Source organism: Pollicipes pollicipes, unplaced genomic scaffold, assembly GCF_011947565.3.
Source record: "Pollicipes pollicipes isolate AB1234 unplaced genomic scaffold, Ppol_2.1 Scaffold_4881;HRSCAF=5763_pilon_pilon_pilon, whole genome shotgun sequence".
NCBI lineage: Eukaryota > Metazoa > Arthropoda > Thecostraca > Pollicipedomorpha > Pollicipedidae > Pollicipes > Pollicipes pollicipes.
In genome coordinates this window covers 37,665,052-37,682,440 of record NW_023596576.1, presented here as the reverse complement: position 1 = coordinate 37,682,440, position 17,389 = coordinate 37,665,052, and the positions used below count along the sequence as shown (strand labels likewise).

The 17,389-nt window shown below is 63.9% G+C and overlaps 1 protein-coding gene across 1 annotated transcript in view; it reads right to left on the bottom strand.

Moving 5' to 3' along the window:
- Positions 1-17,389, bottom strand: part of LOC119100340 (dystrophin) — a 113,950-nt gene that overhangs the window by 40,452 nt on the left and 56,109 nt on the right. Inside the window, exon 19 of the mRNA XM_037223443.1 lies at positions 15,444-15,633. Coding sequence (XP_037079338.1) covers positions 15,444-15,633 — 190 coding nt within the window. The remainder of the gene's footprint in view (positions 1-15,443; positions 15,634-17,389) is intronic.

Sequence of the window (17,389 nt, the reverse complement as noted above, 5' to 3'; positions counted from 1 at the left end):
GGCCGCGGCTATCGCCAGCCGGCCGGGCAGCGCCGCCGGCCGATACGGCGGCCGCCCGCCGGGTGTCACCGCGCTCGCCAGACGCCCCCAGGGCAGGAGGCCGGGCAACAGGCGGTGCCGTTCGTCTGCGTGGTGCGGTGGGCGCGGCACCGCCACGGAGGGAGCGAGGGGGAGGAGGAAAGAGGCCGCAGCCGGCGGCGGGCGTCTGCCACGGCCGCACCGCGGGTGCCGGACGGTGCCGGTGGACTGGACCGGGTCGGGGCGGGCTGCGGACCACCTCCCGGTCCAGCCGCACACAGGCGCGTACCGGACCGTCACACCGCCGGCGGGACGCCACAGATCGGCCGGCGCCGACTTAACGCTGGTCAGGGCGGTCGACACCACGAGCAGATCTACACTTTTTGAAGGGGGAACCGTTCTTGCGAAGAATGTCACTTTAAACAACTGATGGCAACTGGTACATACATATATATATATATATATATATATATATATATATATATATATTTACCAACCCGGGTTGATGGCTTGGGCTCATGTGCCGTGTCACGCGTGTAACGGCTGTGTGCGGGGAGCAGGACAATCTGTGACCGGGAGGCCGGGTGTGATAATAAAGTTTACTGGTAACTGGAGGACCTTGTCGACCGAATAGCCGGTTAAGTCACTCCTCGAATTTGCAATGTGATAACAGGCTAACCATCCACCAGCATTGAACTTCTCATGTCAGACCAGCAACCGTCGTAAGATGCGAGTATGCGTTGACTGTTGACACAGCTGACTGCCCCAACAGAAGCAAAACGAGAAATCTACGTAATCGGCTGTTTGAAACAAGAGCTAACATGCGCATAACAGCATACATCCCGCCGTTTTTAGGAGGGGGGGGGGGGCAATAATGGTTTCATGATATTGGCTATGGGACCCCTGACCCTTCCCTTCCCCCCGGGCCCCGTCTCTGACGGAGACGGACGGCCACCACCAACCTCGAGATAACGCCTGAGGTACGGCCACCTCTGCAGGCGCCGGCCGCGGCCGGAGACGCGTGCCGGCAGGCCTGGCCAGCCCAGGGGCGTCCCGTCACCCCACCCTGCCCCGCCCAGCTCCAGCTTCGCCCCGGATCAGCTCAGCGCGCAGTCAACGCTCAATACGGGCGGCCATCAAACACCGCGTGCCTGGCCTGCGTCAAGCCCAGTCCGGCGTGGCTCATCAGCTCGGTGGCCGTTCACCATTCAGCGATCAATCCGCAACGCGGCGATGGCACAACTGGCGGACGCCCGGCTGGCCTCCGCGGCCCTGGCCCCGCGATCAGCCGGATCTGGCCCAGCCCGCCAACGCTAATCACCTCCAAGCACTCTGAGTAATGCCCCAAAACGGTAACAAAATCAACGCCGAAGCCGCCGTGTCCGCTCGGTCGTACAATTGAATTATAATGCTAATGCGGCGGGCGCGATCATCCATTCTGGCGGCGTGTTTCGCGGCCGCGGCCGACCGCAGCTGGCCGGTCGGGGCCGTTTCCACAATTTGACGCTCGCGACGGCGCTGGAAGTGCGGCGCCAGCAGTAACGGCGCCCATGAAGCGACCCGTTTGGAGGTCGTGTCGCGCCGATGGCCGACGCTTTATGTCGCGACAAATGCGCCCGTCGCGCGCGCGTCACCTTGCCGGAGACCGGCCGCTCGGCGCCGGCCACGGCACGGCTCAGGAACGGCGGCACGCACCCTGTCTTCGAAGCCTCCTCGCCGGCTCATAGCAACGGGCACACCTGGATTGCCGCACGACGGCTGAGCGAACCCGACATGATCTCGACGTACCTGATGCGTTCAGCGCGACAATTCCACTATCTGCGTTCGCTCTTGGAATAGAACGATACACGAGACTATAACAATATCGACCCCACTTTCCTAAATCACAACGCTCAATGGAGGTCGGTGAGACGCATAAACCAGGACGGGACCATGATTAACTTCGTCAGCTGGAATGTGGAGAAAGAATCAGCGTATCAGAAAAGACTGAGACAAGTCTTCATTACACGGCTGATATTCAGATGGCCGTTCCCTGCCAGCCTTGATAGATGCGACACCACAGCTCCCACGATAAGCGGCCCGGTACCGTTCCAACTTCACCTCTCTATTGCACTCAGCCCGCACAGAATCGGGGATACTTTAAGTCAACGAGCGAGGCGGACAAATGGCGTGCTTTTTGTCCGATCTCGCATCCGTCCTGAATCAGACACGACCTCTAGAGGGGCCGCCGGTCGAGCTCTCGGCAGACTCTCGCCGGTCGAGCTGCCGGATAGCTGACGCTCCGCGGCGCCCGCACAGGTCTGTCCGGCGCCGGGGGAGGACCGTCCACCGCCGAGCTCCGTCAGCGTGCCGTCCTGACTTGGACACGACCTCTAGAGGGGCCACCGGTCGAGCTCTCGGCAGACTCTCGCCGGTCGAGCTGCCGGATAGCTGACGCTCCGCGGCGCCCGCACAGGTCTGTCCGGCGCCGGGGGAGGGCCGTCCACCGCCGAGCTCCGGCAGCGTGCCGTCCCCGGCACGGGCGTCCGACCGGCAGCAGCGCTCACCGACCTCGCCAAGTTCGGCCCACACGCGACGCTGTAGGTAGCGGACAAACAGCGCCGACGGTCTGGCTCCGGTCGAACTCATCCGATCCCAACCGCGTCAGTCGCCCGCTACCGCGCGTACTCGGGCGGCATCCGACGGCGCTGTACATCCGATGTACGGGCGGCCCGAAGGCCGCGGCGTCTGCCGGCAAGCTCGGGTTTGTCCGATATCGTTGCTGCCACTCCGCCCGTCGTGAGTGTGTGCTTGACCCGCTGCGGTCAAGCCGCTCCCCGGGAACTCTCCACTGCCCACGCCATTCTCAAAACAATTTACCCGTCACAGTCAACGTGTATCCATTACAGACAGTACTCTCGAAGCGGTAACAAGGATACTAACGAGACCACTGCAGCATCCCACCTCCTGCAATTTCCTTCCGCCCACCGGACCCGTCGTCTGTCCGGCTGACGCCGCGTCTGCCGCTCCGCCGGTGACTTCACCCCGCACTCCAGCGCCACCGCCGGCGGCCACACTGGACCTCCGCTCCCGGCCGTCTTGCGGCAATGTGTCTGCATTATTGAACGCGAATTATCGTGAGGGAACTCAACCCACAAGGGATCGACCTCTGCCTCGACGGTCGCTCTGACACTGCACCCCTGACGGCCTAGACACTGATGGTCCCGAGAGCTCGGCTCTGGACCACATCTCCTGCTCAGAGCATCCGCACAAACCACCTGGGGATGGCTGACGGCCTCCACGCTACCGGTCGCGAGCGACGAGGTCTCGTAGTGCGTACCGACGCCGGCGACGACACCCAAAGCCCAACGCCTGCCAACGACATTCAACGCTCTTCGCTAGGTGGACAAAGAAGTTCGCGCGAATGGTCACCAGGTCAACCTGAGCACAACTGCAAAACAGTAACGCACGGAGAGGGAGAGACAGACCAAAGCCAGAGTCATCGACAATTAATAGCGGGCTTCGGAATTCGCGTCGCGCGCCAAATTTCAAAGTCAATTTGTGGAGCCACTCGTCCAGTTGTGTTCGGACTTAAAACAAAGATGAGCAGCCGTTTCGACGGAGGTGCGCGTGTAACACTTCCCATTTGTCATCATTCATCACGGCCATTGCACAGGCCCCCTATAATCGCTTCCTGCATGTAAGCGCTGCTGTCAAATCGCCCGTCAAGAAGTGGAGGGCACGGAGCTCCGCCCCTTCGCTATCGCACACCACGCGAAAAGTACGTAGGACTGATGAAGAACGGCGAAGCACACGGCAGCAGAGGCTGTCCCGTTGGAAAGAGCGCGCTCGCACTGGTCTAAAACGGGGACTGGGCCAAATCGCTCCCGAACGTCCTCCTTGCACGACAGACTACCAGCAGCTCTTGGTCACCGTGGAAGGCTCCCAATGAAATGGCAAATGTTGACTATACACCACAACATCAGGTTGCCAGTTCACAACCACGCTTGCGTCTAAATTTAGTAATGTGTCGTGCAAGCATATGTCAACAATAGTTGGTTCAAAGGTCGTGCGCGAGCTCTTAAACGTACCACTCTAGGACACAGGGCTGCGGTAGCCAACAGCGGCCAGAACAAGTCTTAGGGGAAACGTAAGTGCACACATTTCGCTCTCTGTGAAACACCGCACATAAATTTCGAAATGAGCAACAAAGTGCTGCCGTCATTATTGGGATCATTGATCAAACAGCGGCAAGGTACGCCCTGGCAGCATGGAATGCTCGACATCAGTCTAGACAACCAAGCACATCACCAGTGTATCCCTGGAGGCTCCACCGCCTGCCTACCACAGAGTACTGGCCGGCCACACTGGGCCTGAGCTCGCCATCACCCCGATCTGTTCAGCTGATCAGGCCGAGGCCGACACAGAGTGACCAGGACGCCCCACCGCCTCCCTGCCACAGAGTACTGGCCGGCCACACTGGGCCTGAGCTCGCCACCACCCCGACCTGCTCAGCTGATCAGGCCGAGGCTGACACAGAGTGACCAGGACACCCCGCCGCCTCCCTGCCACAGAGTACTGGCCGGCCACACTGGGCCTGAGCTCGCCACCAGCCCGACCTGCTCAGCTGATCAGGCCGAGGCTGACACAGAGTGACCAGGACACCCTGCCGCCTCCCTGCCACAGAACACTGGCCGGCCAGCCTGGGCCTGAGCTCGCCACCACCCCGACCTGCTGAGCTGCTCAGCCGATCAGGCCGACACCGATACAGAGTGACCTGGACACTCAATGGCAGCGCAGCCTCGGCTGGCCTCCCGGAGACCGCGGGAGCGTCAGACGCGGTACGCCGCGCTCAGGAGCTGGGCGCCGCCGTCTGCGGCTACAGACCGCCCGCGACCTACCCACAGAGACGGCGGCTGGAAGACCTCCCCGAGCACGCGAGTCGGGACCCAATCAACAGTGGGAGATAAAACCATCACAATGCAGGCAAAGAAACTGCAGATCCGCGCGATTTAGGGCGGACAGAAGCCGTCGCCCTGTCGGCGGATAATGACGCGAGTGACCAGCAGACACTTCTGATATGACGTGACAACGCCGCACGCTACTTCAGTTCATAGATTCTAAGTGTAGCAACGACTGATACGACACATTAATTTAAGAGCGGCCTCAGCCCGGGAGGACGCAGGAGGACACGGCCACTGGCCAGAGCCGTTACACCACTACATACGCTCAGCAGTGCCATAAGTGTCGCTAGCCCATCAGCTTCACGACGCTGGACCGGGTGAATGCGAGCGAAGCGCACTCATACTCGACATAGGAGGCAACGTCGCCAATCTGGAACGGAATCGCGCGCCGCCGCCGGCACCCGCCCGTCCGTCCGTCCGCCGCCTCCACCGCACTAGCGCCACCTACGCCGCTCGCCGGTGCCGGGGCGCCGGTTGTGCGCCGTCCGACGTCGTCTCACCGCACACCGCGCTACAAGCGCCGGCCGAGGCGCCCTGCGCCCGCTCGGCCGGCCCCACACTGCCGGCTTCGGCGACCGACGACGGCGGCGGCGGCGGCGGCGGCGGCGGCGGCGCGCAGCAACGGCCAGGTGCGCGGACGGCGCGGCGGCCGTCTGGTCGGTGTGGCAACGGCGGGGGCGAGCTGGTGGATGCGGAGACGCTTGACGACATGGAGACGACCAGCGGACGACCGACACGGAAACCAGTGAACGAACGACAAACGGGGAACAAATGACACGAAAACCAGTGAACGAACGACACGGAAACCGGTGAACGAACGGACACGAAAACCAGTGAACAATCAGTTTATCGTGAGCGGACGAAGCCGAACCGCCCCGTGGCAAGCGCCCATGTCTACCCCTGCGCTGTATAGGCGCAGCGGTGACACAGAGATAACTCGCCGGGTGTAGATATGACGCAGAGATATCGTGTCAGGCCCGAGGAAGACACAAACGACTGGACAGGGGAGCAGACAGGTGAGCAGGCGTAAACCCAACGCGCAAACAGCCTTCCCAGAGCTGGGGCAGCACGGAGACGACTGGCTCAGTGGATCACTCACACCGAGTCGACCGCTACGGACACGGGGCCATCGGAAAGACAGAACGACGTACGCATCAGTCGCAACGCCTCACGCCAATGCAGACGCAGCCTTTACGCAGAGAAACGCCATCAAGAAAGCCGCGACCAATACAGTGCCGGCGGAACAGACTTCCAGCCGTCGTATCAGTCAGCCAGCACTGGGACGCCCCGCAGCTGACAGATAAATGGAGCGGGTGACACCGCGACGAATGCGGCGAACCTACGCTCGACGGCGCCGCCCACACGCACCATCACACGGGCACGGCGAGAGACCGGACAAGCATCTGATAGCGACCAACGCACCTCGCCGGCCGGCCAGCTCCGTAATGCGCGACGGCCGCCTCAGAGCGCAGCGGGACGGCCCAGTCAGCCGGGTGCCGCCTCGGAGCGGACGGCCCAGTCAGCCGGGTACCGCCTCGGAGCGGACAGCCCAGTCCAGCCGGCTGCCGCCTCGGAGCGGACGGCCCAGTCAGCCGGGTGCCGCCTCGGAGCGGACAGCCCAGTCAGCCGGGTGCCGCCTCGGAGCGGGACGGCCCAGTCAGCCGGGTGCCGCCTCGGAGCGGAACAGCCCAGTCAGCCGGGTGCCGCCTCGGAGTCGGACAGCCCAGTCAGCCGGGTGCCGCTCAGCCGGGGTGCCGCCTCGAGCGGACGGGCCCAGTCAGCGCGGTGCCGCCTCGGGGTCCGCCTCAGAGCGGACGGCCCAGTCAGCGGGCCGCCTCGGAGCGGACGGCCCAGTCAGCCGGGTACCGCCTCGGAGCGGACGGCCCAGTCAGCCGGCTGCCGCCTCGGAGCGGACGGCCCAGTCAGCCGGGTGCCGCCTCGAGCGGACGACCTGATCAGTCGGGCGCCGCCTCGGAGCGGACGACCTTGTCAGTCGGGCCCGCCTCGTAGCGGACGGCCCAGTCAGTCGGGCGCCGCCTCGAAGCGGACGGCCCAGTCAGTCCAGCGCCGCCTGGGGCGGACGGCCCAGTCAGTCGGGCGCCGCCTCAGAGCGGACGGCCCAGTCAGTCGGCGCCGCCTGGGCGGACGGCCCAGTCAGTCCAGCGCCGCCTGGGCGGACGGCCCAGTCAGTCCAGCGCCGCCTGGGGCGGACGGCCCAGTCAGTCCAGCGCCGCCTGGGCGGACGGCCCAGTCAGTCGGCGCCGCCTCAGAGCGGACGTCCCAGTCAGCCGGGCGCCGCCTCAGAGCGGACGTCCCAGTCAGCCGGGTGCCGCCTCGGAGCAGACGGCCGAGTCAGCCGGGCGTCGCCTCGGAGCAGAGCGGACGGCCTACTCAGTCGGGCGCTTCCTCATGGCGGACGGCCTACTCAGTCGGACGCTGCCGGTGCCGCCGCCTAATTGGGCGTCAAGGCGGCTAGCCTGACAAGGTCGAGCCCAGCTCGGCAGCCGGCCGGCCCGGCCGACCGGCAGGTAATTGGACGGCTCCGGCCGTCACCAGTCGCGCACCCAGCGCGTGTCCGCCTGGCGCCGCCCGAGCACCGGCCGGATACCGCCTAAGCAGCCGACTGATCACCACTCGGGTACTGGCCAAGCGCCATCTGAGTACCGTCAGCTGCTGGTGCGGCGGCCACACAGCAGGCCAGATCAGTCTGCGCTGCCTGGACGGCAGGTCAGGCCAGATTAGATCCGTCCCGGCTGCACAGCAGGTCATGTCAGTTCTGCGATGCCGGGACAGCAGGTTGGGTCGGATCGGATCAGGTCAGGTCAGGTCAGGTCAGGTCAGGTCTGCCCTACCGTACAACATGTCAGTCCAGCTCGCCGTACACGGCACCCGTTTCCGGCCGCTGTCCGCCGGCGGAGGTCGATACGGCGCCAGCTCGGCCGGCAGTGGGCGGCTCCGACATGGGCCGAAGACAGCGGCCGCCGACCCGCCCGCGGCCGGCGGCTATCCGTAGCGACGACGAGCCGGCCGGTGCCACCTGCTCCGCCCCAGACGGGGGTCGATACTCACGCGACTGCGGCGCGGCGCCCGGCTCTCCAGCATCCGATACCGGCGCCGGTCACGGCCGGCGCTCGCCGCTTCGCCGGCGCGGGGCAGGTCGCGTATGGGCCGAGTGTTGCCGACAGGCGAGCGGGCACCGCGCGGCACCGGGTGGCACCGGGCGGCACCGGGCGGCCCCGGCGGGTGCCCGCCCGCCTGCGCCCACCCCTCCCTACGCCGTGAGCCAGCTTCCGGACAGATGATCGCGTGTACGCACACGCGAAGTGCGTGCCAAACCGAGACGAGCGCCGTTAGCGCGGAATGGAGGAGGGCGGGAGCACATCGGATGGGCTCTGCTGTGTTCCGCCTCGCAGCCACACGCCAGCGCCACTGCAGGGCGTCGGAGGAGTCCCGCACGGCCCTCTGGCCGGCTCATGGCTGGCTTATGGCTCTTGGCCGGCCGTGACGAGCCCGGGGGACCGGCTTAGTCGCTGCTCGCAGACACGACCGGCACCAATAATGCATGCACAATGTGGTCCACTACTTAAACAATTACACTGTCCATAAAGTCGAGTCAAACTAGCGGGAGCATCGTCGTTGACTGCTCGCTGGAATTGGCGTCTCCGGGCAGCTTCGCCGAAATGTGCCGCTGAAGGAGCATTGGCGCGCCCATGGGCGCGGCGTCCACGGCGCCAAAGCGGCAGCCGAGCGTCGCGCTCGCAAAAGCAGGCGACACCAACGCCATCCGGACGTGCGTCGAGAACAGAGCACTGCGCCGGGTCCAGACAACCACAACGGCCACGACGAGGACGCGCCGGCTACCCCAGGTTGTGCCGGCGCTCAACACCACCCATTTGTGACAGGATAATATGTAAATCGTAATCGCATAGTCAGAAAATGATGGAGATGGCGGCGCAATTAGTATCAAGGTCACACATGCGCGCACATGGTGAGGTCAGGACCGGCGAGTATCGGTTATCCCCCAGGCGTCCCCGTGCCGGCTTCAATCCGCCCAGATGACTGCAGCGAGGCGCGCGAGGGCGACGAAATCCCAGGCAAGCCGTGCCGGCCCGGGACTCCCAGCGCAATCCTAAGCCATCCCACGCGCAAAAATGTAATACACCCGGCCCTGCGGCGCACAGGACGACGGCGACGACGGCCGGCCGACGGCACCATCCATAGTCTTTCCTCTCCGCCTGCCCACAACAAACCTAACATACAGCCCATCAAACAGCCGCTGAACAGGTCTGTGCGGGGAGCAGAATCGCGCAAATTTGACCGCCACTGAGACGTCCCCTACATCGGGTCACGCAAGCTTGACCGCAAACGAGCGCGCGCCGCTGACGGTCTCAATTCAGCGGGGTGAGGTCGTGATTTCGGCCGGGGCCCGCCGGCAGCGGCGGCGGCGGCGGTGCCGCCTGTCGCCGGCTCGGCACGCGACACATCGGACGGCCGATATCGCTGCTCATCCGCCGGCTGGGCCGCCAATCCGCCGCGCTCAATCGGCGCCGGCCGGCCGACCATCACACGATATGACACGGACTCGGCCACCGCCGGCGCCGACGCCGCCGCCTGCCGACGGCCGCCGCTCCGATGACGGACGGTCGACGCCGACCCCCGGGGACACATCGCCGCCGGCGGTAGCGGCCGCTCGGCACTGAGCTCGCTCCTGCTGGGCTGGCGCCCGGTCCGGGCCGGAGCCGAAGCAGGAGCCGGAGCCGGAGCCGAAGCCGCAAAGCCAGAGCCGGAGCCAGAGCCGAAGCCGGAGCCGAAGCCGGAGCCGTAAACGAACCCGGGTGCCGGTGCCGGTGCCGGTGCCGGTGCCGGTGCCGGAGCCGGTGCTGGAGCCGGTGCAGCAGCTGCGCAGAGCCACCACCCGGCTCGCCGGCCGCTCGTCTCCGCGGAGACGTGTTCCGCCCAACTCGCGCTCAGCCCACCCAAGAAGCGGCGGCCCTGCACGCGCCGGCCGCCCGCCGCGGTCCGTCTCCGGCCGCCCGCCGCGGTCCGTCTCCAGCCGCCCGCCGCAGTCCGTCTCCGGCCGCCCGGCCGATAATTAATGTCCGCGGCCGAGCGGCGGCGGCGGCACGTCCCCTGTTTGCGGCGCGGCGCCGGTAAATATTTGCCGGTCGGCGGCCGGCCGCGCCCGGGAAGTAGCCAGCCAGCGGCCGGCCGAGTGGTCGCTGAGCGATCACGACGTCCGTCCACCGTCCGCCGAATTCAAATCGGCCCGCGGCCGTCGCCGCCCGATTTACGGTGATGGAGCGGCTAAAAGGCCGCGGAGCCGCGCCGCGCGGTCCGTCGAGTCAGTCGACAAAGGCCCGGCCGGCCCGCCAGTGACCGCGCGGTTGCAGGCGATGTACCGATGATCAAGAGATCAGAGTTCTAGTCGCTAGGAGAGTTCTAGTTTCTAGTTCTAGGAGAAAGTGCCTGGGCAATGCTTTCGTCTCCATGTGGCGACGCTAAGGGTCGCACCAGCTACAGGCGCCAGTAAATAGGCGAACAATAATTGCTATTAGCATAGGACCGACCGGCGGCGACAGGTGGGGGTTGCGCCCGTGACCCGGCGTCACCGCCGCCACGACCGAGACCGTCAGGCACAGCTGCTCCCCAGCTCATCAGACGACACAGGCCGGCAATGTCCTGCTGAGATGAGGCATGCTTCTCAACAACGAGTCCATTAAACACATGAAAAGTTCCAACCGCTTGGCATTCTAATAACTGTTCCATCCATAACCATGGCGGCCGCAAAACCTCCGGTGCTTACGATGCTGCCTGCGGCGGTCCCGGTCGAGACCCACAGCATAGTGTCAGCTCTCTCGCTCCTCTGTTCTCTACAGTCTAATGTGAGGACGTGCGCAGGTCATCCTTCCCGCTAACCTGTTCCTCGTTACAATTGCGTTGATTTTTTTACCTGATCCCTGTGAACTTTCTCAAGCCCCACAGGATCCCTATGAACCCTTTTTGGTCCCCGTCTTATCTCGCTAATTTCTCTAGATTCCGCCTGATACTGCTGAAGCTTCCCGGTCCCCACCGAATCTCCATGAACTTTTTTTGGGCCCCGCGTGCTCTCGCAAAACTTTTTCCAGATCCCGCCTAATCCCTCTGAACTCTCTGGGACACCATCTGATCCGGCTAAACTTCTCCAGACGCGCCTGATCCCGATGAACGTCGCGACGGTCCCTGTGGACTGAAGCCGCTTCCGCCTGGTCCCCACACGGCACACCGTCGCAACACTTGCCTTCCCACGCAATTCTCGACATCAAGCCCGATTGCACTCAGCACTGACGGGCGCGGCTCAGCGACCACCGGCTGCGGCCGAACACCGCCACCGGCCACCGGGGACAGCCAGCCGTAACGGCCAGCAGCCCCGCCCCGTCCCGCTCCATGCTGCCCCGCCTGAGCCGGCCCCGGCCGAGGCCGGCTGATTGAGGCCGGGCGCTCTCCCGCCGTCTCCTCCTCAGCGACCACCGGCTGCGGCCGAACACCGCCACCGGGGACAGCCGTAACAGCCAGCAGCCCCGCCCTGTCCCGCTCCATGCTGCCCCGCCTGAGCCGGCCCCGGCCGAGGCCGGCTGACGGAGGCCGGGCGCTCTCCCGCCGTTATCGGCGCCATGGTTCGACCGACCCAGTAACTCGGCGCCACACCCGGACGCCGACCTCCGACGCCGGCTCCTCCTGTCGGTGAGTGCCGAGCCCGCCAACGTCCAACTCCGGCTCCTCCGGTCGGTGAGTGCCGAGCCCGCCGACGCCCGACGCCGGCTCCTCCGGCCGGTGAGTGCCGAGCCCGCCAACGTCCAACTCCGGCTCCAGGCTCCCCCCAGCCGGTGAGTGCCGAGCCCGCCGACGTCCAACTCCGGCTCCTCCGGCCGGTGAGTGCCGAGCCCGCCGACGTCCGACGCTGATTCCTCCGGCCGGTGAGTGCCGAGCCCGCCAACATCCGACGCCGGCTCCTCCGGCCGGTGAGTGCCGAGCCCTCCGACGTCCGACGCCGGCTCCTCCGTCCGGTGAGTGCCGGGCCCGCCGACGTCCGACGCCGGCTCCTCCGGCCGGTGAGTGCCGGGCCCGCCGACGTCCGACGCCGGCTCCTCCGGCCGGTGAGTGCCGAGCCCTCCGACGTCCGACGCCGGCTCCTCCGGCTGGTGAGTGCCGGGCCCGTCGACGTCCGACGCCGGCTCCTCCGGCCGGTGAGTGCCGAGCCCTCCGACGTCCGACGCCGGCTCCTCCGGCCGGTGAGTGCCGAGCCCTCCGACGTCCGACGCTGACTCCTCCGGCCGGTGAGTGCCGAGCCCGCCAACATCCGACGCCGGCTCCTCCGGCCGGTGAGTGCCGAGCCCTCCGACGTCCGACGCCGGCTCCTCCGGCCGGTGAGTGCCGGGCCCGCCGACGTCCGACGCCGGCTCCTCCGGCCGGTGAGTGCCGAGCTCGCCGACGTCCGACGCCGGCTCCTCCGGTTGGTGAGTGCCGAGCCCGCCGTATCCCAGCACGTTCGTTCCCAGTGCCGCTGGCTCTGCACGCCGGACTCGGCGGCCAGCTTGTGGACTTGGGACGGCTTGCACCACTCAAAATACGCAAAGTTACCAAAATGTGGAAGATTGCACAAAAGCCCAGGTATCGAAACCGCAGTGTTAACATGACCAAGGGAATAAAACGCCAAATGTTGCATATGATACGTCACATAGCAACAGCCGATTCCAAAATTATCCTAGCTAAGCGTGCTCTATTTGTCATGATCGTTGGGAGACCGACACAATTATAATAAATCATACTACCAAGAACTAACTTATGTTCACATCGTACGGACACTTCCAAAAACCTTACTTTTAAAATGACTGATCACAGTCAGAATGGCTAATTTCATTGAAGGTATGTCTTCAGCTAATCTGTGGCCAGGCCGTGATATGAATGAAACCAGGATGAAGGGGCACTGAGAGTGTCCCGCATCTTGCCGCCATCGACATGCGTCCCAGTATTTGACCTCGCTGTTCTAGCATTATCCGCTGCTACTGAAAGTTGCCCATCTGTTGCACTGCACGGCCCTGGCAGTCCAGGCGTCCCAAAAGCCCAACAATCAGTCAAAAGCTACTCACCATAACCCAGTGCATTATACTGCATTATTTTGAAAAAGGTAGTAGGTTGCTTCATTTCAAAAAGGCTAAGCTCATTGCATGTCCCAGCACACATCACTTTTCGTCGCTTGTTATTCACGCGTCCAAAATGTAAACCGTGAACTCTACATTTCCCGCTGTCCAAATTCCGCGGAGGTTACTTGACGCAAGCGCATATGATTAATTCACGTCCGATTCCTGGCGCTCCATTCCATTTCCCCGATCTTCAGTTCCCCGCTGCTGTTGCCATAGTGACGCGAGCCGACACGATAGTTTCGTTTGCGGCCCAGGCGGGGCTCCCGACTGGGCCGGCCGGCCGTCGAGAAGCGCGGCCGGCCCGCAGTCGGATCGGCCTCTCTCCGCCGCTGGCGCCGCCGCCTCTCCGGGCCATTGAGCCAGCGGCGGCGGCCGCCGCCGGGTCCCGCCGCCATTTATCCCCCCTGACATATACGCGAACGCAGCCGGATTAATCAACTCCAACCGGCCTTTTAAACTGATTAGAGCCGGCCGTGATATCTGGAGGAGCCGGCCGGCCGGCGGAGACGGCGCGCCGCCCGTCACCGGCGGCCAACTTCAGCACGGCCGCGGGGACGGCGGCCACCTCGTCACTCCGGCCGGCGCCGCCTGCGCCTCGGCCGCTGGCGACAGCCGTCCTCAGGGAGGTCTCAGTCTCCGGCCGCGTCCGCCGCCGCTGGCCGACGCGCCCCGGCCGTCGCCGCCAGCTCCGCACCAACCGCCGCTGGCCGGCAATCCCCGGCCCTCACCGCCAGCTCCGCACCAACCGTCGCTGGCCGACGCGCCCCGGCCCTCACCGCGAGTTTCGCACCCACGGCCGTGTGCCGCGCGCCCCGGCCCTCACCGCCAGCTCCGCACCAACCGTCGCTGGCCGGCGCTCCCCGGCCCTCACCGCGAGCTTCGCACCCATCGCCGTGTGCCGCACGCCCCGGCCGCGGATGCGTCGGGCACACGCAATATCGATTGCGGCCGGCGGCCGCTTGGCGCCGCCTTGTCTGTCATTACACGCACACGGCGTGGCCAGAAGGCGGCGGTCGAGGTCGGCGACGGGTCGGCAGCGACGCGACGCGACGCGAGGCGAGGCGGCGGCGGCGGCGCCAGCGCCACCCACACCGCCCCCGACCACCGGCTCCTGGAACGGGAGACCACCGGGCGCCGGCCGCCCATTTGCCAATCAGAGTCATCCCGCATGCTAATTCGCGGCTAGCTGATGGGGATGCATAATGAGGGCACGCCCGGCCGCCCGGGATTCACTTCGCCGCGACGTTTCTGCTTACACGATTCCGGTGCGGCCCTGTGATTGGTTTTGAAGGCACCCGCGTGTTAAGATGTCGCAATCCTGCCGGCGGCCGCCGCCGCGGCGCCGCACATCGCCGTCGTCGATCACGCGCACCGGCAAACGGCACGCGCTGTGCCCCCGCAGCATCAGCCTTCGGCTCGCGATGCGCACGTCGCACGTCTGAGGCCGACTTTGAGGCCAGTCAGGTCTGCACGAGCGACGGTATTTATAACGCCATCATCAGGTATAGGTGGAGCTGAAGTCAGCTGCATATTTTCAGCCAGAGCTTGGCTTTCCGATATTTTTAAGCGCCGGCACGCTCACCGACAACTCGGCATTGCATATCGATCAATTGCACGCGGCCCGCAACTGGAATAGCGCAATCCCGACGCACGTGGATGGCGGCAATGATACATGGTCGCGAGTCATCACGATACGGCAAGCGCTGGTCTTAAGTTTTGTGCGCATCCGGGATCTACAAGCGCCGCTTCGACGCTGCCTGCAGTATTCATAGAGCCCGGCCGGCGTGTGGCGCCGAGCGGCGTTCTGGCGCCCCGGCCGTCAGCAGTAGGTCACCGGAGACGGCTCCAGGGAGGCTGACCGGCCGGCCGGGATCCTCCCAGTCGCCGCCGCCGCGTCAGCAGCGCCGACCCGGCTTACGAGCCGCACCAGCCGCCGGCCGTCCCGGGCTCGTCTCGGCCGGCGGCGGCCCCCCGCGGGACGCATTTGGCCGTCGTCCTCCGCGCTTTTACGGCCGTCGGCTTATCGTAAGTAGCCGGCAGAGGCGACAGACAGCAGAATTGGATTCGACCGGACCGCGGTCGAAATCACCTCTAATCTCGGCGACTGGGTCCAGGAGACAGCGAGACCAGGCGTCATCGTCCTTCGGTCGCCGTCGGCGGGACAAGTGACGGCAGCGCCACCTCGCCACGCGCTGAAGACTAGTGGCGACATCACACGGCCATCGGGCGAACAACCGGCCTCACACGCCGCTCGGGTCCGCCTGCAAACCCCCGCCGGCGCCGCGCCAAGCCGACGACTGACCTTCAGCTGGTTGCAGGGCGTCTTGAGCGCCTGGGCGTCCTGCCTGGCACCGAGCCGGTCCACCTCGCCGTCGATGTACTCCAGCTGAGACTCGGTCTCCGACATCCAGGCCGAGAAGCGCTCCAGCGCCTGGTCAAAGTTGGAGAGCGACGACACGGCCGAGTGGAGGCTCTTGCCGCGCGCGATAATGCTGCGAACAGACGGGACGGGCTGCTGTGAAAGTCCCGCACAACAGCGTCACCACGTGGAGGCACTAATGCTACCATCACACGCCACCATGTGTGACTTGTCAAAGGACGTGTCTCGGCATTGCAGCTGGAGAGAAGGGATGAGTGTCGGTCATCGGGCAATATTTGTCTAAAGTCTATGTTGGTCATGCAGCCAGTTCTTGCGGGGACCGCGCGCGCCCACTTGACCCTTCGCCGCCGTTGATCCCCGTGGCCTTATGTCCAGGTTACTAGCGAGCCTCGGGGCACATGACGGGGGCGTTACCTAGCCCCACGACGCCGCATCGAGACCAGGCTGGCGCAAACACGGTGGAATCTGACACTATTTACTTATAACACGAGTTGTTACTGCTCATCACTGCCTGTAGGACGCCTCCTGCACCGTGAGATGAAAGGCGTGCTAACAGACGTGGGTATTGCTAAGGCGCAAGCAATACGATAGTAGGCCACGTCGCCTTTACGAGCTGCACGAATAGGTTTTATGCGTCTGAATTGCCCAACTTGCATTGTGTGAGCAATGGCTACCTTCTGGCCTAGTGAACCGTTGGTAATTTCCATAAAAAACTTGAGGAATCTGAAATAATTAAGTTTTGCATGACAGCGACCAACTTTCTCAGGAAACAATGTCTATTTGGCTAGAGATTTGTTACCATGACTTGTGCCGCACCACAACGCAGTTTGCGTGGCCCAGCTTTCTCAGTTTTCGCCAAAGCATGCTGCACTTGGGCTTCGTTTATTAAGTGGCGGGATTGACCACTTGCCCATACATCCTTGGCGCACCCATGGGCAGTGAGTGTTTCAATCGCCAGCGATGTGTGCGGTTCATTCCTCCTCACCATGGTTTGAAAAAGATCTGACACACATACACAACATCACAAACATCACAGAGCGGATGGATCCACCGCCTGCGTTTGAAAGCGGTCGACCGGCTATATATATATATATATATATATATATATATATATATATATATATATATATATATATATATATATATATATATATATAATGTACCGATCCACACTTCAGCCAATACGCTCGTCCGTTCCATCCTCCGCTAAAAAGTATTCGTTCCTCGTGCCTCTGCGACGCCGGGCCGTTGACGTACCGTCCAATGGGCTGTACAGTTATAATGTAATGCCGTACTGCTGCAGGAGAAGCACGCCTCAGCGGAGTTTGCGCGCACAATAACTTCAGAGGCACCGCTTGAAAGGAATTGTCTTCGTTGCTTAAAAAACCGCATACCGGTACGGCCACTGGTTAGAGAGACGTAAGCCAGTCCAACGCGTGGCTGCCCAGGGCGGGCCCGGATGACAAAGCCGCAGACCGTGCGGTTAGCTGACGTCACAAGTCTCACTGGTCCTGCGGTGTCGCTCGCAACCAGGCCGCCGAACCGTCACAAACAGGGCCGAAGCACGCACGCCGGTTAAGGCACCAGCATGATTATCTCATCTACTCGTACCATACAGCCCAGCGCCTCATGGGACCGGCTATTTGAAACCATGCGCTGCCATTTTGTTGCTCGGCGAAGACAACGAAACGGCTCGGAGCTACAGGCGCAACCAGCGCTTTCCATTTCGCACACAGCGCCAGCGTATCGAAAAAACCCAGGCATTTCAGAAATGCACCACACCGTACCACCGGTACCACTGGTTAAACAACACCAATACCGATTCCTGGCACCGTTGAGTTTTGTCGTCCCGGTGGCGCAGTAGTCAA